This window comes from Cylas formicarius, unplaced genomic scaffold (assembly GCF_029955315.1).
Source record: "Cylas formicarius isolate icCylForm1 unplaced genomic scaffold, icCylForm1.1 PGA_scaffold_6__28_contigs__length_40554024, whole genome shotgun sequence".
Lineage (NCBI taxonomy): Eukaryota > Metazoa > Arthropoda > Insecta > Coleoptera > Brentidae > Cylas > Cylas formicarius.
The window spans coordinates 9,951,638-9,974,155 of record NW_026844347.1 but is presented as its reverse complement, the minus strand read 5'-3'; the positions used below and the strand labels follow the sequence as shown (position 1 = coordinate 9,974,155).

Genomic DNA, 22,518 nt, shown 5'->3' with positions numbered 1-22,518 from the left:
ATTATCATTGTTTTATATCGTCAAACTTTTTCATTTGATTTTAAGAAGGTTTTTTAGGTTTCGCTAATCTCGAGGTGTTATTGTTTATTTTGTAATTTTTAGAACTGCAAAGAAGGGAATTAAATCATGTTTCAAAGTTTTAATACCCGTAGTTTAAACTGAAGTAAGCGTAAGATTAATAAATTATTGTTTTAATATCTGTTGTTAGTCCCGTGACGTTTTAATTTTGATGATAAAGGCCGACTCACTCCAATTATTAAGTAGTAGAAAGAAAAAACGAAGAATATTCGACGCGCAGACTACTCAGTATTTTCTGTGGTCTATTACTATTTTTCTGTACGCTGTGGTGATTCTTTGGGAAGTATTGCACATGGCACGTTTTAGCTAGTCCGTTCCCTTTAGAATCCTCTGCAATTTTTTCTAAACGTTTTTTGTCGATCTGCATTAAGTTTTAATAGTTAGTAGTGACCCTAGTGCTTGTTTGAGTGTATTTGTGTCGCACGTTTCCCCCGTTATTGTTATTCACGCCGGTTGGAAACTGGCTGGCGGAGGCAAGGAGTAACCGTTTTTTGGAATCGTTCCAAGTCAAGTGGAAACTAGAGTTTATTTGTTTGCAAAATCAAGTTGTGGTAATGGGCGAGTGTCACCCTAATATTTTGTCAATTGCGATTTATATTTTAAAGAAGAAGAAATAATCTGTGGTCGATGACGTAAATTATATCCATTAAACTATAAAAGGTAAAATTTGTCATTACGGATTTTCTCAGTCTGTAGTACTTATTGACGTATTTTATCCAGGCACAAATAAATTTATCCAAAATGGGCAAGGGATTTAATAACTACATGTGCAAGAAGTTCTTTCATCCCGCATCAAGAGATAATTTGAAACGGGTAAAATATTTTTTTTTAATCCTAGCTGTAATGAAGTTATTTATTGCTAAATATATTTTTTAGGTATGGATGGCAGAACAAAAAGCGGAAGCATACAAAAAGAAACAAGAAGAACTGAGGCAGCAATATGAAAAGGAGCAAGATCTTCACGAGAACAAAGCAATGCTTAGTAAAGAGAGTAAAGACAAGTTGGCTGTAAACTTCATGTATGAACCACCACCCGGGGCCCGGAAAGAGAGAGAGAAAGAAGATGATGAGCCTGAATATAAATTTGAGTGGCAAAGAAAATATAATGCCCCTAGAGAAAGTTATTGCAAAGGAGATCAAGAAATTCGAGATCAACCTTTTGGAATACAAGTCCGAAATGTTAGGTGCATTAAGTGTCACAAATGGGGTCACATAAACACAGACAAAGAGTGTCCAATGTATAGTCTATCAATGAGTGCGGCAAGGTCACTTGAAAGCAACACTATTATGGATCAGAAATCACTTGTTGCACAGATGCTTGAAGATGGGTTAGCATTGAAGAAGAAACATGTCAATTCAGTTGAAGCAAACAAACATTTATTAGTTGGTGAAAATGAAGAGGAAAATTCTGAAGCTGTATTCCTAAAATCTTTAACGAAGAAACAGAAGAAGGCGCTTTTGAAGTAAGTGTGATAATTAAAAACATTCTATACCTATACAGAAGCAGTAGTGAATGTCATGTGTGAATGAGTTCCCCACGGCTCTATTTTTGGACTTTTCTTATTTTGTGCTATAACATAAAATGAAGGTGTAATCATGAATACTGAGTTAAATTGTGAGCAACATATAAAAAGTTATATACAAAAAGCTTGTATTTCAAGTGCACTTGTAGTTGACACATCCTAAATTTTGATTAAAAAAAACTTGTTAATCATTAGTTTTGTTAAATTTTAATTATGCAGATTTTCTTTATAAATTCAAAATATGCATTGTTGTTTCACCTAAAACCTTATTGAAATTCAGTGGTTGAACATGTCGAATAGAAGGCTGCTTCACTCAGGTACTTTATTTCATGCATATGATAAACTTTTTCTGTTAATAATTTAGAGAAGTGTGATGTACAGGTTAATTTAGAGTTATAGAGCTATTGACTAAACTTTGCCTGTTAGTTGGGACGATAGCTTGTTGATCAATGGTTTAATGTTTTGAAAAACTGAAAAATAAAACATTTATAAATGTGTATGCTGGCTCACACAAAATAAAGAACCTAATCTCTCACAACACAATATGACACTTCAGTACAATCTGTTCCCAATATCTATATCTCACATATTGTCCACCTTCAGCTATTATTATTTATGTTTTAGGAAACTTGAAAAAATTGAAAAGGAAGAGATCAAAGCCAAAAAGGAAAAAGATAAAAAGAAGGAAGAAGATAGCAGTGATGATAGTGACAATGATTTCAAAAAGTCAAATAGATACAAGAAAAGTCACAATCAGCCAAAAAGGAGCAACGAAGACAGTATGAGGGGATATAGACCACCTAATGAAAGCAGTGATGGGAAAAATTACAATAAGAGATCCCTTAGTGATGAAAGATCAAGAACACCAAGAGAAAGTGAGCATAGATATAGACGGCCTGATGACAAAAGATACAAAAGGGAAAGATCCAGAAGTCCAATGGGTAAAAGAGAAGAAAAATTGAAATCTTCAGATAACTATTATAAAAAACGTCGGAACACATAAAGATTATCTTAAATGTACTCGTATAAAAACTATATAATATTATAATATAAAATGTTAGTTGTAAATTGGACAAAATTAAATTACTTCTTAAAGATTTAAAAATTGGTAAACTTCTTCAGTACGAATGTAATTAATTACCAAAAAAAGCAGGCCTGTTTTCATTAATACTTAGTTATAGAAAAATTGTGTCCTTATATTATGTTAAATCTTGTAAGAGTACCCTACCTTCCTATCTAAAACTGGTCTTCCTAGTTATTGTATTTCTAAATATGTATGTATTCTAAAAATTGTAAGTGGTATTCACCTTGAAAGTGAGACAAATTTTCATTGAAAAAAAAAAGGCAAATTATTTCATGTTTTTAGAAATAATAAATGCTTTGTTTTCCAAGGCAATATTGATGATTACTAAATTGTATTTTTATATAAACGAAAATTAATTTTACATTTCATGCAGATTAAAGATAAAAACATGAAGGAAGGTTCATTGGTAATATAAAATATTTTACACTCTTAAATTTGATGTTTAAAATTAAAAGTGCATCTGAAAATAGGGGAATAATTTCAAATAAAATCAATTTAGCATTAACATGTATATTTGGTGAAAACGAATCCATGAAAATAAGCTAGGACAACATACTAATATACCACAAGCCCAAGCATTCTCGTGGAAAAGATATGACCTAATTAGGCAATCCTTGGTGGAGTTGCTTGCTCTTGTTATATAACATAAACCAACTTTTGTTTTAAGAAAATGAAATATAACACCAAGACGATTCAAAATCAATAAAAAGAATCACCATCAAATTTTAATTGTCGTTACTACTGTGCACACCTCTACTGATCTAATTGTATATACAAATTGTAATTGGCATAAATCGATAGAATTTTGTGACTACAACATGAGAGAGTTATACCAAATGTCTTAAATCATACAAAATCTACACTTACAAAATATAATCTAATTCATATCTAATATACTGATTTTTAGGATCGTTGGCGATTCTCGGGTAACCGGCCACTAAAGAATCTTGTCCGCCGATATAAAGAGAATTGTAAATTTTCCAATAAACGTCCCGCACTTTCCTCGCCGGATGGAACAGACCCTACATTTAAAAAAAATTAAATATAAGCTTTTGAAATTATAATTTATGCCACTTACCTGAAGAGTGTATTGCAAAATCTTGATTGGGCCAAGAGCCACTCTCATTCCTTCTATCGCGTCCATAAAAGCTTGCACCAGATGGGGCGATGTTTCGAATATATTTGGCCAGACGTAGTTTAACAGATGAATGAGGGCATCTTCACATCCGAAACCATATACCCCCAGTGCCATATGCTTAATTGCCGCACAAGCAGTTTGTCTGTGCACCAAGTCTCGATCCATTAAAGCATCTTCCAGCAGTGGAGCCACCGCGTATATATAATCCTTACCTGAAACGAGAACCGCATAGTAAGAAATAACTCTTAAACTATTTTGAAAATTAAATTTTTTACAGCGTCATCAAAAAAAAAAAAGTATGTCTAGAGGAATTGGAGAATTCCGACATGGGATTTAATGTCGATTCGACCAAAAGGCCCTTAATATTTACCGACCGACACACCGATCATATTCTAAATGCACAAAAATTTTGACCTGGCAGAGGAAGAGGAGAGAAGTACCTTTTGTGATTTAAGAAGTGTTTTTTTTCTGATTGCCTAGAAAGAACTTACCCATTTCGCCAATGTACTCGAACAAAAATGACAATGATTTCAACACGCCATTTTGGACGTTTAACTCTGGAACTCTGTATTCGTTCATCAACGCGGGCAACACGGTAAACGGCGAGCAAGTTTCCGCGACGATGGCGATAGCCACAGTGGTGCAAACTCGGTTTTGACGTTCTTGCACCTTTAAGTTGTTTAGCAGCGTCGCCAGTACATCGTGAGGGCCGATCGCCTTTGCTATATAACCGAACGTGTTCACCGTCGCTCTGCGGATCGCCTTTTTATGGGCCTTCAGCAGCTCCAACAACTCGAAGCAAATTCTCATCCACTCTCTCGCGGATACATACTCAGGCCCCCTGTCGGCGATACGCCCGACCAAATCGATGCAGTTTTCTTGCACCTTTTCGTGTCTGTTCTTTAAAATCGGCGTCAGGCGAGGCAGCAAGTCTTTTATGGGAGGAGTCATCTTAGTCATACCTGAAAGTTACAAGTTCGGATCAGCTGACAATTTTCGCACTACCAATTACCACCGAACAAAACAGGGCAAAAAAAGGCAGGCACGCCCTCCAATTCCGCTCGTCTCTCTCACGTTTTCTTACTAAGAAAAACGTGCCGGACGGCACTGTTGTTATGTATCATATGGAGGGACGTACAAGGTGGTTAATTACAGTAAGTATTGAATTGATCTTTTAATGGTGTGTTATGCAACAAGTTTTAAGTCAGTTTGATGCTAACTGAATAAATTTTTAATAAAAAACATTCAATATAGGGCGGATATTTTTTGGATTAGAAAGTGATCAGTTGAAATTTGAAAACAATTTTCTTAATGATATTGATAATTAATAGATTCGAAACACTCATAAATTTCATACTCCAAAAACAAGGTAACAGGAACCCTTAATTACTAAAAATAAGTCAATGCGATTTGAACAAATATTTTATTTTATTTTATTAAGCTTCGAGCATATTTTATGCGTAGCATATGCATGACACGTAGTAGTTACCTTAATGATCTTCAAAGAAAACTACTGCATGTACCAGCATTTTTGTATTTTACTATTCTTACATTTTTATATCTCTGAGGGTTTTAAAGTAAAAAACATTTTCATTGTTCATGTTGCTTTAATAATTTTGATTTTGAAATTATTAAGAAAATCTCAGAATCTTTGCTGTGAACTAATTTTTTCGTCTTGTGCTGTTTGGCAAAAATGTACCCAATAAAACTAACGGGCGTAGAAAAAGTATATTATGCCACACGTTTGTTAAACTTTTTAAATCACTCGTTTACTAAACACTCGCTCCGCTGCCCACCGCTAGACTCAAATGCCTAGACTCAAAAAATATAAAATCTTTAATGCGTCAACATTGTAATGGCTTCTGGCACCATCTTTTGTATGTGATCGACAGAAGATAATTTAGAATCTAATAAAACACCCAAGTCATGAACAATGTCCACTAACGATGATACAACACATTCGAGACACTATTTTTATTAATTTTGTGCGGGGTACTTTTCCAGATGATTTAAAATCATTAGGGATTTAATTATTGATAGTATTGTGCTGAGCAGGACGAACGTGCCTTGGTTAATAATCTATTGGATTTTTCTAGCTGATATGGTAAATAAAATCAAAGTACTCCAACATTAAACTGGAGATGTTCTGAAACTGTAACTTGCCGAATAGAACTTTTTAATGTAGCTTTTTTTGAAATGGCGACCTCTCGAGTAGTTAGTGATTTTGTTAGAAGCAAGAACCTTTAGCGGTACTGAAAGAAAATGTAGTTGCAGTGATGAGTCACTTACTTTTGTAATTTTTATTGATTAAGCTTGTAGCGAACTAGAGACGTTTAAATAAGAAGAACGCCTAATCATATTTGGACGTAATAAACTATTGGCGGGCAAATGTTAATAACACTAATAAAGAAAAAACAATTTTTTTTGAGGTTTCGCTAACAATTAATTGGAATTGTTTCTAGTGTTAGTTAATGTTGAGGCTGTTCAATTGACCACTTCTTAATTAACTAGTCATATTCGATTAAAATGTTTTACATAACATATTGCAATTGTAAAGTGTTATCTATCATTATTTAATAATAATATAAATAAATAAAAATTAATTTCATTGTATTTTTAAAATTATTTCAGTCAATTGACACAAACAAAAATTGACCGGTCAATTCCACAACGCTAGTGTTCGTCAAGATCGTTTAATCAGTATTTTTTTCATCTATGAATTATAAGATACGTAACTTTCGTGTTAAAAAATAATTGGGAAGTCTTTGTGGTATACAAAACAATAAGTTCGCTAAAACAGTGTTTTTCATATTTGAGCTTATTAAACGGAGGTTTGCGCGACTTAGCAACCGCAATCGCTGTCATTTTCTAATCCCGCCCAACGATCCAGTGGCACAACAAGGATTTTATACGAAATTTTTGGAGCAATTTTTCAGGAACACCAACCAGCAATTTTTATAACGACTAAATTATATGATGTCATAACAAGTAATACTATGGGTTAGAACACGAGATATGAGTTAATAACGTAAACATTGTCGAATTTAAGCTTAAATCAGCTAAAAAAAATTGTTTTTAACAATTTTTAGAAAATCCATTCAATAGGCGCATGCACGAGATTTTAATTCTCGTTTTAAATTCTGGCTTTAAACGAATAAGGCCCAAGGGCATTCAATAACCAACATGGCCGCTGACATGTAGTCAATACATTTGGATGCGGAATTTTTAAATTTTTAAACCTTCCGGAAAAAAACGGTAAGTGGATATCGTGTTTTAGAAAGAAAATTACGCAATGTGCTGGTTAGTGGGTGAAATATAAAGGCATGGGCGTATCAATTTTTAAGTAATGTGATCACTTTATTACCTAATAACTATGCGCCCCCACGACAAGAAACCACCAACCAAAAGTCACTCTTCTTGCCCTATTTATGTTTCTTGAAATTACTTACCAATGACATTAACGATCGCCTTAAGGGCGCCGAGTATGGATCCCAGCACCTCGGGATATTCCTCTCCCAAGTACTCGTACAATACCACACCCAAGTGACCCATCAACTTTTCTTCCTGGCAAGTTTTCATGACCACAGCTATTCTCGATATTAAATCCGCGGCTTGTTGTCGCACTTTTGCTGATTTATTGTTCAAGCGCCAGAGAATAGTACCGCAAATCTGCGGCAGGTAGGGCTTCACCCTTTTGCCCAGCTGATTGACGATGGTACCGAAACCGTTGAGCATCACTACGTCCTCAGTCGTCTGTTCTTGAAATGCGTACAGGATGCCGTCGATCAGTTGTTCTTCAAGTCGGGAGTCGATGTCGGCGGCGCCCAAATTGCCCATTATTTTTTCAATACTTTCCATAACCATTTTCCTATACTGCTCGTTTTCGTCTTTTAAGTCATCCACGATTCTGTTGATTATTTCGGATGCTCCTACTTTGTTTGCGATTTCGACCGTGGTGTCGACTAATTGCCTGAAAATAAAGCAATTCAAAGTAAACTTATAGAAAGTTCCATTAGTATTCGAGATTTTAGCAGTTTAGTAAGCCATAGCGACCACGAAATTAATTTGTCATGAAATTTTGTCATTGCCGATAACGCAAGACTCAATACTTCAGGTGTATGATTAAAATTAATATAGATATATTGAGAATATTTCCCAGGCTTAAGAGCAATGGTTTTCAGTTAAGGAGTTTATCAGATTGTGTGTCACAGGGTCGCCTTTTTTGGCACTGTTTCCCTATATTATGCCCTATGTTATGTTTGTTCTTCAGAGGAGAGTCATCTGAATTTTTGCTGGTTTGAGTTTTAGGGATGATTACAGATATGTAGTTGAGTACATTATTATTTATTTATTCTTGATAAATAAAGCAGAAATAAAGCAGCAATCAGTAGGGAGCATAGAAAGTGTTTAAACATCAAAGTTTTAATGCACTGGATAAGAAAGATTAGAAAATATGTTAGATTTGAATGGTGGAGTGTGGAAATATAGTTTGTATAATAATGAAATCAGTGAACTAGTGGGACTATGTTTTGCAACTAGATACTCATAAATGAAATCTTTGCCTTCGTGGCTTTACAAATGCAAATAATTTAAATTAAAAATATAAAAAGAAATAAAAATATAACAAAAAATAATTATAGAAACGAAAAAACTTTCTTTTTTTTTTTTCATTTTAATTGAAACTGCTTTAGATGCTTTGCTGATTGTTTGGTAAAGGCTCATAATGGGTAGAAACAATATTCACCTTGTTTAATTCAAGTTTTTATATTCAACAGTACATTAAGTTACAATAGTTACATTATGTGCATTTTAATTTTTTCGCTTCGACGGACAAACCAAAATTCCAAGTTTAAAAATGTAATTTAACTTTTTCAAACAGTGGCGTACCATATATAAGAAAAATAAAGCGATTGCGGACTTACATATTCTTTAATCATCCAATGAATTACCCTTAAAGATACGGTCTATTCAAATTTTAATACAAGTTAAATACAAGGTAAATCAATGAAATATCTTTTTTTTAAAGTTCGGAATTATACAAATATTGAAGAAAAATAATAATCAATATCTACCAATGAGAGCGTGTTTAACGAATTTGAACCGATGTTTTATTTTTAAAACAATTTTTGATTTTAATTTTATAATACGATTTTTTTGTGGACATCTCTATTGTAACAAAAAAAATATGAGATCGCGCTTACCTATAGTTACGTCTATCTAGCGCCATTCTATGATTCCAAAAATGCTTGAAGAATTGGGGAAGGATTTCCTCTTTAATATACTGAGGCTCCACACCGTCGGTCGAACAACACTGCTTCACCACCTTCAACACAATTTTCTTCATTTCCTCATCAGGAGATTGAAATTCTCTGATCAAAATCAACATTACTTCCCTTGTGTAATAATTGGCATATTCGGCATCCATAAGGGGAATCAAATAACCAATAGCCTTTAAAAAGGCTGCCAAACCTTTACCGCGATGAGTTCTTATACCTAAAATATATTAAAATAAGCGAGGTTTCTGAGGTTGAAAAGATTTGCTGATGGAACATACCTTTCCATAAAGGTTTCAGCACCGAATCGAAACTCTCGATACCATATGGAGTAGCAGCTTCCGCCAAAGCGGCGATACCGAGGGCGGTAATGGTCCTTACCTTCTGTTGTTCGTCTACCAAGCCATGTTCGATAATCTCCACCAGAGACTTCAAATGGGGCAATATCGCACAACCCATTAGGATTGCAATTTGTTGGACGATTTTTATGCCAGTGTGTCTAGCCTGCCACGATTTTTTTGAACGACAAACCGCTTTTAAAAACGGAAGCAATGACGGAATTCCTAAAAATAAGACACATGCTCTGATATACCCGTTCTGTAGTACTAGCACTCTGAGAAACGTAGCATTTAAGTGTTTAGGCATCTGCCAATATTGCTACATTTTCTTATAATTGCTTAGTTTAAACTATACTTGAACACAAAAAAAAATGTGTGAAAATTCTTACGTCACCAACCCAATATCTGCAATGAGACTGATGTGGCCATTTTCACAATTTTCTCTAGCATTATTTCTTGTTAACTAAGTTTTCTGTGAGCAGAATTCGAAAAGTAAATGTTTACAAATATAAGTTTAGTAAATTTTCATGATTTCTATTTTTTGCTTGACAACGAAGCAAGATACGAAAAGAACAAAAAACCAAAGAAGTTGTACTTTTAGTGACTTATTGAAAGTAAATAACAAAAATTGCACAAAAAATGTCAGTGGCATACATTTATTTGGCTATAATATTCATTAAGGTACCTACTGGGATAGCAATGGACTAATGCAGTTGCCAAATTTCAACAAAATCGTGAAAAACAATTTTTTTTTAACAAATTTAACACCTTGGAAACTAAACATTTCCGGAACTTCGTTTATATAAACTTTTTTTATTTGGTTTTTGGAAAGCGAATCTCCACCGGACCGGCGTTGTCACACGATTTTAACTCTCTAAATCTTACAAATTATTTAATATTACCAGGCAAAAATTATGCCAGGAAAATATTCAAATATCCGAAAATTTATAAAGGTTGTTGAAAGAATAATTAAAAAAAAAACAAAATTGATAATCGTTATGATTACAGTTCGACAGGGTATATGAGTTTATTGAAGGCGAGTATAAAAATAAACACTTTTTTAATAGGGAAAACATTTTTCAAATAATTGCCATTTTGTCCAGGATTAAATCACTGTAAATGCTCAAGGATAGTAAAGTAGTAATTATTTTTTTGCTAAATTGGTTTAATAATTAAATAAATTCTAAAAAATGGAAGTAACAATTCAATTAAATTTAGAAAAACCCTAAGGTCTACCTAAGGTTCGATACAGCAATGGTTAAGGTAAAAATGAGTTTTTTTGTAATGTACTAAACTAAGGATGACCAAATAAATTTTGTTAACTATACAACCATGATATTTTTTTTAAAAGGTCCATTCAATATGCGCAAGATTTAAAATGTCGTGACCATTCGACAACCAAACATGGCCGCTGACAGATCATGAATAAGTTTGAATGTTCTGGGAAAACAATTAAGTATGTGGGAATGGCAAGTTAGAAGGTTTTTTCCTATTTGGACGTATTAAACTAGTGGTGCCGAAATCTTGTTAACACTAATACTGAAACAAATTATTTTAAGTGTTTGATTTTATGAGATTAGCAATGTCCATGTTAAAAATATCTGAGTTTATTAAATGCTGGGTTGCTCGATTTGGCAACCCAGCACCACAGACAACATTATGGCCTGGCTGATCGCTGTATTTTTTTAAATTAAATCATATGATATCATTCCAATAATGGGATGACACATCTTATATTCTCCACCAATATCCAAATAATGGAACATTCATATATCACGAAAGTCTACCAGAAATTTTTATCTACAGAGATGCCGCCGCCTTACTACTAGTTATTTGCTATAAAAAACACAAAACCGAAATGATATTTCTGGTTGCATCCCAGCGATGCGAGTCTATGCTAACGATTTATTTGGTAGATTGGTCAAACGAAAAGTGTGCAGATTTTTAATCTCACAATTCCAAGGGAACCGACATGCAGAAAATCTATACAGCACGTAGGAACGTACAAATCCTTGATGCAATTATTTTATAACTGCTCGCCTTACCATCATACAAGAAAAAACTATACAGGTTAAAAAAAAACGTTTTTTGGTAGGTATTATTGTATAATATTTATAATTAATTATAATTTCTCGAAATATCGTGCAAAGAAAAGCGATTTGAATTAGCGCGAATCATTTTAATTTAAATTGCAAATATTAGGTTTCAAGTTACTTTTAAATACGAAAAAACGATTTTTTCCAAAATAGGAAAGATTTTTTTTATCAATTTTTCTACACTTCTCCAAAACGAAGCGTTTTTGGACAAGTTTATGTGAACCGTTTTACCTATTTTTATCTGCTGAATACGCGGTTAAAGTTTCTTTATTATAATTCGAACCAGTCTGTATATTTCAGCGAAAAAACGGAGGAAACCCGTTTTCATTTAAAATTGATCAGGGTATCTAAATTTATTAACAAAAAAATGGCACTGGGTAAACAAAAACAAGTTTATCTCTGCTATAAATTTGTTTTTAAGTTCGAAAGGGAAAGCTAGAAAAGTTTTTTTTTGATAAAAAAAAGATTTTCTCGCAATTTTTGGACATTAAGTTTACTTATTTTAATCTGCTGAATTCCCTGTTAAAGTATCTTCATTATAATTGAAATTAAAAAAAAAATTGGTTGAAAGGTAAAAAAAATCTATACCACTCTATATAAATATTGTTTCACCTTTTCAATAGCTAATTTTCAAAAATACCCTACTATACCCTATACCCATTGTTGCGGAAATCACTACTATCAATATATAAAAATATCGGATATACCTATATACAAAAGTACCCAAAATGGAAGACCTTGTACTTAGTAAACTTACCCAACGCGGAAGCTACTACTGCGAAAGCACGAGCCGTAGTGTTTCTCACATATTCATCGATATTATCAATGTCGGGTCTCATGGTGGAAATCATGGTGGCCAAGCCGGCAGCCTTCGCCAAATTCGAAATGATCTCACGACCCTCCACGCGGGCGTAGTAATCTTCGTCGATGAGCAACGGTTCAATAACGACAAGGATCTTATGGACGTAAGGACGCACCAAGTCGTCTAGCTTGTACAGAATTCGATCGATCACTTTAACCAACAAGTGACGCTCCTGATCTTCCAGGGTTGGACTCATAAGCAAAGGAAGGATCTGGTTGAAGAGTGGACCGGCGCCGAATTCCCGCGCCTTGTCGGTGATTTGCCTCAAAGCGGCTTTACGCATCGGTGGGGTTCCGTTCTTGATTTTCAAAAGCAGTTTCATAATTTTGCGTTCTTTCTGTTCCTCCGGGCTCAAGGCGTCTTCATCCACGTCCACCAGGAGCTTGTCGAAATACTGCGCGTCCTCTGGCTTCATGAAGGGCAAGTTTTGACCTTTCGGTTGGTTATCCAGAAACTTCGCGGTCTTGTCTTCTGTTTGGATAAAGAAGCCTACAGGTGTGGATCCAACTAGAGGCGTCGGTGTTGCTGTCAGTTTCCTAGCTGGTGTTCTTATGGGAATGTAGCCAGCCGGTGGGGGTAACACCTTGTAGCCGGGAGGGAACATGGCGTCCAGTTCTTCGTCTGAATAAGGCCGATTTCTTTCATCGATCTCACGCTCCCATCTATAAGCTTGCAACTGTTCCGGAGTCATTGAAGCTAAATGCCCTACCAATTTATAAATCATATTAGTAAATTTTGTAAGAATTTAAGAGCCTGTGTTTCGATATTCAGGAATTTATGAAAAATAATTTCTTATACATCAACGCATCTGCAGTTTCATTGTCCTGTTCAAGACACTAAAAGAAATCACATGTAATCAATGTGTTCTTAAATGATTCAATGTACAACAAAATCTTAAAAAGAAAAACTGTAAATGTACCACCTATATGAAACAATACAAATTGCTATTGCTATTTGTTTGCGATCCTGGTTAATTATACAGGAAGATTCTCGACACCAAAATATTATCATTCAGCTCAACATGCCTCATACAAATGTTCCAGGGTGTTCAAAGTTTACATTTTATTCTGAACTTTTTGAAATTTTTATAGTATAATTGATATCGTAGGAAGAAGCACCATAAAAGTGAAAGAACAATTCATTCATCCAAAATAGAAAGAAGATTTTTAAAGCAAGATTCAGTTACAAAAATATAAGGTTCTCCTGTAAACACTTAAAAATAACAATTTTGGTAAAAAAATTTTTAAATCAAATGTTCAATATATTCGAATTTCCAATATTGCTATTTTCTTCTAAGTATTTTTCAAGTTTACATGTCATTAACATGTAAACCAACTTAACTGGTTGGTTAAGTTGGTTACTACTTGTGCAAACATATTAGCTGATAATCACAAAATGCCGGGACATAATAATTTTTCTCGTAGTGAGATGCAAATTTTAATGGACTTGCGGAGTTCCGAGAAATGTACTACACTACACTAAATCGAAAAGAATTTAATCTTACACTTTGTAAACTTGCTTGCAAGTGTTTAGATGAAACACTATCACTTCGCCAGAAAAGGAATAACAGTGCTCCAAAAACTTTAACCGTTTATGAAGAAGACAAACGAAATTTTAATTTGTGTTCATCAGTTATTGCCTCAAGATTTATCAGCTCGCCTACAATTTGGTCAATATTTGCAAAATATTATAACCTAAAAATTTAAACTTTGAACACCCTGTGCCTAAAAAAAACAGCAATATTTATATGAGACGTGTTGAGCTCAATCATAACATTTTGGTGTCTAGTATCTCCAGTTTAGATTGCCCATCCTTTATGAAGCACTCTGAATAATTAACAAAGATCGCAAGCTAAATTGGTACATATAAATTAACATTGACATTAACATTTTTATCTTGCGCTGTTGTACATTAGTTCATTTAAGAAAACGATTTTAAGTTAGCTCCGCCCAATCTATGATGACCAATATTGAATTCAAACTCGAAGCAGTAAGTGGGCTAACTTAAAGAAGTAGATCTTCGCTTTCTCTGTACTTGATTAAAACCAAACAAAACCAAAACAAGAGAGGTTTTTATTTAATTATTATTTTGTTATTTATTATCCTGCAGACTTAACTTATTCAGAAACCCAGTCCGAAACTATCCAATTCCTTGATAGCAAATTTTGCATTTCAATTTAGATATTTTAAGTCGCTGCATACCCGGTGTGGGTGTAGCCATGGCCATAGCTTTAGTTCCGACCGGCGTAGAACCTCCTGGAGTCAACATTGGCGTCGAGTGTCCTGGGGTTCCGTGAGGTGTTTGAGGTGTCATCGCACCGGGAGTCATAGTGGCTTGCGATGGAGTCACTGCAGACGGAGTTTCGTCCCACCTTGATCTGCGCTTGGATGCTCCTGTTAAAATAATTATCAAAAGGAGAAGGTTAAATCTCAAAATACAACTAGAAAATTTTAAGCAAAACCTAATAAGTTTATCAAACACAAAAATTATTGTAGTGCTATGTGTTACCAAAACACAAGTTCCTTAAAGTTGAACTTAAAAAAAAAAACATTCTCTAACAAATAATTTCTTGGTGACATGAAAGGAATTTCAGATGTTTTTAGAAAAATTGGTATAAAACATTTTTTAATAATATCCAGTATTTTAGCAATAAGCGACATAAGTGATGTATGTAATAATATTATTAAAAGCCGAAAATTATAAGGAGGTTTCTAACGTTATTATTCTCTGTGGAATGAAACAATAAATAAGAGAGATAAGAGATACTATGTGGCATTGAGTGCGCAGATAAGTTTTATAAGATATTAAAAAATATATGGACAAAATAAAGTAAAAATTTAATGACGAGCAATACCAGAATATACAGGGTGAACATGTGAAATATCAATACACATACGCATTAAGGCCATTTTACCATTAGTGTTTTTATTGCTTAAGCACACAGTATTCGAGAGATAATTTTATTATTTTTATAGGGAAAACCAAAGATTACGTCAACAATCTCATAGCCCTTCCAGTTTTTAAGATATAGTAAATTCTCGGCTCTGCATTTAATTTTGGAAAATGTTCATTTATTTGCGTGCTTCTTAGAAAAATGGTATACTATTTTATATTTCGCTACTGCATTCTGAGAAAAAAAATCTACAAGAATGTTATTTAACGTCTTCGACAATGTTAAACATAAGGAAAATAAGAAGGGGTCCCAAAATATTTACTTTTATGATAACCTAGCACGCTGTTGTAAAAATAAGGGAGATAAACAAATATTTCAAAATAGAAAGAGATGAGTGTTGGAAAAGACACTTTATTTTAGAATAACTAAATATCGAGAACTTGCTAAATATAAACTGAAAACCTAAACTAAAAAATAAATCAAAAAAATTGTAACTTCTTAACACATAACCTCTCTTTCTAAAAATTGTGAAATGCTGAACATATATGAGTATTTATACCAAAATGAACTAGTTTCGATTAGATAGAATAATAATTGGTTTGATAGCGACCTTTGGATTTTGTTGTTCAATTTTGCATTTTTTAAGGGTATTATTATTATTATTTTGTGAAGTCAGAACCCTGAATCAGGACACAAATGTAGCGAATAAATACCTGGTGTAGGAGTTTCTTGAATCAGATCAGCTCCGGTGCGATCTGTTCTAGGTGTTTCAGCCCATCCACTCGAGTGGCCAGGAGTGTCCCTCTCAGTTTTCGGAGTCTCGTCCCAACGATTTCTTCTAGATGAAATTTTATCATGTGCGGGAGTTTCACGCCCAGGCGTAGCAGCCCCCGGGGTAGCATCCCAAATTCGAGTGGACTGTCCGGGTGTAGCACCGGGAGTTTCACTTCCTTTGTGACCGGGAGTTTCGTCCCAACGAATGTCGGCCGGAGTTTTCTGTAAAAAAGTTTTTGTAGTTGCTTTTTAATATTTGAAAATATTAAGGTTCATACATCGCCCTCCCATACTGGGGTTGGAGCAGTGCTGCTGGTCGACACTGCCAGAGTCTTTTTCTTTGCAGGCACAAAGGACTCTTCAACTGTTTGATCCCATCGGCCACGCTTCTTCGGGGTGGCCTTTGCATCTCCATTTTGAAGTTTAAGTGATCCGTCCTTGGATTTATCCAAGATCTTCTTCCTTAACTAAAAACGGCATAGAAACTGTAGTATATGCAAGATATGCAATCTCGGATACGGTAAGAGGGACGAAGTCGTTTAATTTTTTTTTAATTACACATTTTTATATCTAACTAAAAGCCAGTACCTCCAAATCGGTATTAACTCGATTTATGTGAAAACAAGTACATAACGCAATTTTTACTTTTTTTTCATTTCATCAGTAGAACATAAAAAATGCTGATGATTAGAAGTGGTCAGAGACAAATGATGAACTACCAAAATTTTTATAGCCATTGCAGACTGGAAAAAGTTACAATTGCTATTTGTTCTCTATACAGTACAACCTCTATTATGGAGAATTTTGGGAACCATTACACATGGCGGACGTTGCTCCTGCCCCGTTCCATAAAATGTACAAATCGGTTGAAATAAGTGTCGTTTGATGTAAAATAGTGTTTTGTATATTTGTTATCTGATAGAAGCGCAGCGCCTATAAATTTGAGAAATAGTGTTCACCTTAAGCGGATTTGTTATATGTTATTCCATTATGTATATATTAATACGGTTTCCGGATGTCTTGTATTCACGCTGGTAACCAGACCAGATGGATCGCATATCCCGTATGAGACAATTGCAGGAGCCGTTAGAAGAATCGGTCGTCATTTTATGAATATTTAGAAGCTGTTCCACTGTATGAATATGTGAACGAACCTGGAGGATGCTGGAAGTTGCCTGAGTTGCAAGGCCAAATAAACCAATAAAATAAAAAAACCTCTATTTTCTGGACACACTTAAATGCGCACATCAGTACTCTTAATACTAATTTTCAAGTTTAATTTTTTTTACTCTGATAAGCCTATCAGAGAGTTTTTGGCAATCAAATTTTATATAATCTTCAATAATTTACATTTGAGTCAAATACAGTGGTTGGTGTTTACCGTTAACAAGAAAACATAGGAGGCGTGTTCAAAAAGTAACGTGATTTTTAAGTTTTATCTCTTGTGCCAACGTTTTTTCCAATCCTCAAACCACTTCTGGTAAGCACTTTTTGCTATAGCCGTGAGTTCTTCCTGCGATTTTTTCTGTATCTGCTCAATCGTTGCAAACCTCATGGGTTTCTTGAGTTTTTGTCGTGCTGAGGCATTCAGAGCGAAGGGTCGTCATCGCCGTTTCCTCGGCTATCTTGAAACAGCTTGTTCAACTTTAAACATTTTTTTCGCTCAAAGTAGATATTCACCATATACCGTTGTCAACATTTCAAGTGTTTAGCAGCACTATATTCCATTTTTTTCACAAAATTTTACGCAAATTCTTTGTTCCGTTTTGTTTACAGCACAAAATCACCGAGCACACAAAACACGTCTAACGCTTCTGTCTCCCAAAAAAAAGTAAACGTGCGAACTGTCTGAAACTGTAAATATATGTTAGAGACATGTGTACCAAAATAACAAAAAAATATCGAACATGGAATGTACGTAGCCCTCCCAATTACAAAGTCACACCTTGCTTTGTGAACACACCTCGTACAACGCTAAATTTGAAACAAAAGCGTGAAATAATTAAATTGGTGACTTTACGGAAATGTTTAGGATCAGTTATAAAAGTCGAACCAAAATGTAGTATTAGGAAAACCTACCGCCTCAAATATATTCAAGAATTAAAACTATTAAGACTAAGTGAATGGGAACCGATAGCATTAATATCACTTTAGTGCCACTTTGTTGCCCCACAATTGTACAGTACAATAACATCATTTTCCTGTACCATAGTAAAAAGTGTAAGACACCCCTGCCTAAAATAAAAGAACCTACACTCCCTAAGATTCTAGAAAAAATAATGGACAAGCAAATAAAAACAGTTCTAGATATTTATGGTATTTTCCGCCCGAAACAATATGGTTTTAGATCTGGTTATAGTTGTGAAAGCGCTCTTGCAGAAGTAATGACATTTTTAATGCCTAGGATAATAACAAATTTCCTGCCTTCCTTTTTAAATAATTCGATGTTAACAAGGGTGGTATTTTAGGTCCACTTCTGTTTGTGATTATTTTGTTTTGTCATTATCATCTTTATTCCGATGACACTCAACTGTACTTTTATTTAAACCATACCTTACCAAAGTGTAAATATCATTAATCAATATATCTCCTTAATAGACATTTCTCTAGCGCTATTCACCCTAAAAAACAAGTTGCCTTTTGGGTAAGCAAAATACATGCTAGCAGGATTTCGTTTTCGTTTCTATGTAACTAAAACTTTACTTAGATACTTCCGTCTCCTTAATTCCCTCCCACTTCCACTCCAAGCTTTGTCTGCTTCTATGTGTCTGTTAATTTTAAGCTAAATTCTGGGCTGTGCCAGATGTATGCCTTTGCTAGTCCTTTGCTGCCAAATTTAATTAGGAATATAATTTTGTAACTTCATTGTTATTAATGGTTAGGGCATTTATTATTACTATTAGATTAAGTCAACGTAAAAACAAAAGGAAGATCCTTTAACTGCATATTCAGCAATAGAAAAATCGCATTCTCACCATTATCTCGTCAATTTGAGATAAATGAGAAGGCCAAGTTTTTTTAGCTGCAAAATTTGGCAAACAGTCAACATTTAAAGGGAGATATGGCATAAGGCAGTTGAGTATAATTCTTTCAAGCAAAATCAGATAAATACATCTTCAAAATGATCCACAAGAGCTTTTTAGATTTCATTTATACCTGGACATTATAAATGGCTACGGAAGAATTTCACCCAGGCCACTTTATAGATCTTGAAAATGATAACCATCAAATTTGTGTTATGTATCACCCTTCAAACTTAATACCATTAATATAACTCAAGGATCAGCACTCAATGAGTAAAACGGCTTTACAGAAAGAACCTGGTTCTAAAAAAAAGCAAAACCTGAGACTAACATTCCAACAACCTTAACTCCAATATCCTTAAAGTTTTTTGATGATGAAGAAATGATTATTTTGGCAACTTTAGCAAAGAAAATTATGCACTTGCAAGAACTTCAAATTGAATTAAATATGGTAAAAGTTTTTGGTGGGTCACAGGTCTGAGACTGAGATGTTACGAACATACAAAGATATTTTTAATTTTTTAATTATGGATGTTTAAAGTTGTTGATGTATTTTTTTGTTATAGTGGTTATACTGTATATCAAACATGCCAAATTAATTAATTAAACTTGTCATACATATGAAAAACCGGTAAAGACAACCATAAGTTTTTACGCTTAATAGACTTTAGGGATGTTGGTCAAATAGAAAAAAATTGTTTTAAAACTTAGTTGAAATCTGCAAAAAAATGCAACGATGGTGGAAAAAATGAGCATTCACAGACCACATTTTTTGTATATCAGTTTTGAGTGTCAAACAGTTTATATAAACTGCATAATGTTTTCTCTAATTTAACAACCAGTTAAAAGTTAAAATGCATATTTACCCTGTATTACAAAAGAATGAAACATACCTCATTTTCTTCTCCCTTCAAAAGGGTTTCTTTCATAATCTGAGTGTAACCCCTAGCATTTACTTCAGGTGTTTTCCCACCTGCAATCACAAGAGGCGGAACATCCATATTAGTAACAAGAAGCACGTGAATGGAATCAGAGATAGCCAGAAGGGCAGTTAGTCTGAATATTTTTAAACATTGAACTAAAAATACCGTTTTCAATATAATTTGAAGTTTAATTGCAATTAGAACTCATATAAACAAAACGAGAGTTTTAATTATATATGATTTTTATACATTTTTTCAGTTATTTAGAGCCTATATTTTATCAAGAGAAGCAAGTGAATTCTTTATTAGAGAAAAAAATATTCTTTTAAATTTTACATATAGACAAATGCCATGGAAATTTTAAAATCATTTCAGTTCAATGCATCTGAATAATTCGTTCATTTGAAGCACCACATTCCCAAAAATTTTTCTAAAATGAGTGAAAAAATGTCATTAGTTCCTACAGAATATTTCTTCCCATATAATCCATTTGAATTAATTTGCTAGAAGAGAATGTGGTGACCAAATTTATATACGTACGTGAAGCAAGGATCCAATTCAAAAACAGGATGTTCCACGAAAACAGACGGTCAAATTGTACCTAGAAATAGGCTGGGGTAAATTAATAATTTTCTATACAATGCACACAGTCTTTCACACTTTATCCATTAAGCATTTTTTTACCACTTCTATATGATTAACGTTTGTCTGATGTTCCTTGAACTAACAAACTTCTTTTATCTTGTCAACCTAAATCTGGGTGTCCATTAAGAACAAAATGAGTCATTAGTTTTTGTATATTCTCAATTAATATCAAACCTCTCCATCCATACAATAATTCCATTCACAAATCATTCAAATACCCCAATATTTAAAACTATCTGCTTGTGATTCGTGACTTTATTCCATAAAATAAATAAAATAACAATAACTCACAAGCAAATACTTTTCTTTACAAGTGTTGTGAATAATAACAATAAAAAGGGAAAAGATTGAAGCAATTTACTTACCGTCGGCAAAAGGATCCACCCGTTCTGGTGAAATTATCATCCGAATCCTTTTTTGACGGTATTCATCCTCTCGGTCCATAATCGTAGCTCTTCTTCTATCCGCAAATGGATCATAATCTTTTTCACTCTAAAATGAATGACGAATCATTAAAAACTTACAAAACGGAGTTTATCAGTTGCAAATTCACTTAATTATAATGGTCATTTTCTCTAAAATTTATTTACAATGGAAATATCTGTTAAGCTCTATTATAGTCCCAATTTGGCTCAAATTTTATTGTGGTCTTCAAATAAGGAGGGTTCTTTCATTACTACAATAGAATTCATGGTGGTCCATTTAACATTCACGCATAACTTGTATTTTTGCACTTTGCCAAATGATATAATTTATGTATGCAAACATTTTTACCTAAAATGGCTAAAAGATATTTAATTATTTTTTGATATCTGGTTCAGTAGATCTGGAAAGGGTGTAACAAATATTTAAAAAACATTGTTAATTGCTTTCCATTGTTCATATAATTGGAACATTGAGTTTGAAAAACCCTGCATAAATTACCTTCTCTGGTAAGGTATACCTTTTTGAGCCCCAGGTCTGAAAAGACACACAAATTTAATAACTGAACCAATATGTGGTTAAAAAGGTTTCAATTTGATCTGAAAAGTCAGTGTTGTGTTGCACCTTTTTTTATATGTGAACTTCACCTAGCTGTAGTGTACAAAGTAACTAAATTCCCATCCTAAAATTTACTCCTCAAATTCCCACAGATGCAGAAGACTCAATTTCAGTCAGCTAAACAAAATAATCTAGATCTAGCTCATCTGAGAATTGCTAAAGCTTACCATGTTTTATGTGGTTTATTACCTTAAACCTTTATTTTGTTTTTTAATTTAGATTATGATCCACTATTACACCTAATATTTACACTGGTTGGATTAGGACACATAACTCCACATACTGTATTTATATATTTTTATACACAGATAGATAAAAAATGTTACCTGAGCAATATCATTAAGAAGAGCAACCGGCGCGCCGAGTCCAGTACGTTTATTAGAATATCCTTCATCTTCATCATCCTCATCAGGCTCATCATTAGCAGCAATTGAAGTTACATATCCCTCATATTTCTTGTTACTACCATCATAGATTTCACTATCAAAGTAACCACTTTCGCCCAGACCAACCCCCTTTTCATTCTTTTCCGCTGGGATTTCCTTCTTCTTAGACTGAATATCCCGAATCTGCGCCTCAATATCTAGAGCAATGGATGACAGTTAATCACTAAATATTGTTGATATTTGGCACATGTATACACACCTTCATGAGTCTTGGGAATATTTTCCATGGTGGTATACTTGTCAGCCAACTAATTAAGCATTAGTAAACAAATATATCAAACCTCTAAATCACTACGTACACCAAATGCTTTTGCACAAAATGAAGTTTATGTACTTTTTGACAAGTAACCATAGATAAAGAGAAAATAACGGAAGAAAGAG

General features: G+C 33.8%; 2 protein-coding genes across 5 annotated transcripts; one reads left to right on the top strand and one right to left on the bottom strand.

The window, feature by feature from the left end:
* The first annotated feature begins 585 nt into the window (after positions 1 to 585).
* LOC132704127 (corepressor interacting with RBPJ 1) lies at positions 586 to 2,757 on the top strand. Of its 2 annotated transcripts, XM_060673924.1 has the most exons (4): positions 586 to 738; positions 799 to 891; positions 955 to 1,541; positions 2,226 to 2,757. In XM_060673924.1, exons 2-4 carry the CDS (start codon positions 820 to 822, stop codon positions 2,602 to 2,604), a joined length of 1,038 nt encoding a protein of 345 aa, XP_060529907.1. In that variant the 5' UTR covers positions 586 to 738; positions 799 to 819; the 3' UTR covers positions 2,605 to 2,757. The 2 variants fall into 2 exon arrangements, with proteins under 2 accessions (XP_060529907.1, XP_060529906.1); XM_060673923.1 differs by lacking the exon at positions 586 to 738 and having other exon boundaries at positions 745 to 891.
* A 425-nt stretch (positions 2,758 to 3,182) lies between these two features.
* On the bottom strand, positions 3,183 to 22,507 carry LOC132704124 (splicing factor 3B subunit 1). Of its 3 annotated transcripts, XM_060673915.1 has the most exons (14): positions 22,337 to 22,507; positions 22,018 to 22,274; positions 21,016 to 21,142; positions 19,976 to 20,055; positions 16,338 to 16,526; positions 15,999 to 16,281; positions 14,594 to 14,785; positions 12,288 to 13,097; positions 9,378 to 9,659; positions 9,025 to 9,316; positions 7,273 to 7,793; positions 4,315 to 4,785; positions 3,764 to 4,035; positions 3,183 to 3,707 (listed from the first exon to the last, which is right to left on the bottom strand). In XM_060673915.1, the coding sequence occupies exons 1-14, from the start codon at positions 22,362 to 22,364 to the stop codon at positions 3,549 to 3,551; spliced, it is 3,963 nt and encodes a 1,320-aa protein (XP_060529898.1). In that variant the 5' UTR covers positions 22,365 to 22,507; the 3' UTR covers positions 3,183 to 3,548. The 3 variants fall into 3 exon arrangements, with proteins under 3 accessions (XP_060529898.1, XP_060529899.1, XP_060529900.1); XM_060673916.1 differs by lacking the exon at positions 22,337 to 22,507 and having other exon boundaries at positions 20,546 to 21,142; positions 22,018 to 22,038; XM_060673917.1 differs by lacking the exons at positions 22,018 to 22,274; positions 22,337 to 22,507 and adding an exon at positions 20,546 to 20,761 and having other exon boundaries at positions 21,016 to 21,144.
* Between the last annotated feature and the right edge of the window lie 11 nt (positions 22,508 to 22,518).

Excerpts from the sequence above, each read along its gene's own strand:
- LOC132704127 (XM_060673924.1), top strand. The coding sequence starts at position 820 with ATGGGCAAGGGATTTAATAACTACATGTGCAAGAAGTTCTTTCATCCC. Across the intron at positions 892-954 it reads CAAGAGATAATTTGAAACGG|GTATGGATGGCAGAACAAAA; the intron begins GTAAAATATTTT and ends TATATTTTTTAG. Across the intron at positions 1,542-2,225 it reads CAGAAGAAGGCGCTTTTGAA|GAAACTTGAAAAAATTGAAA; the intron begins GTAAGTGTGATA and ends TTTATGTTTTAG.
- LOC132704124 (XM_060673915.1), bottom strand. The coding sequence starts at position 22,364 with ATGGAAAATATTCCCAAGACTCATGAAG. Across the intron at positions 14,786-15,998 it reads TCAAGAAACTCCTACACCAG|GAGCATCCAAGCGCAGATCA; the intron begins GTATTTATTCGC and ends TTATTTTAACAG. Across the intron at positions 9,317-9,377 it reads GCTGAAACCTTTATGGAAAG|GTATAAGAACTCATCGCGGT; the intron begins GTATGTTCCATC and ends AATATATTTTAG.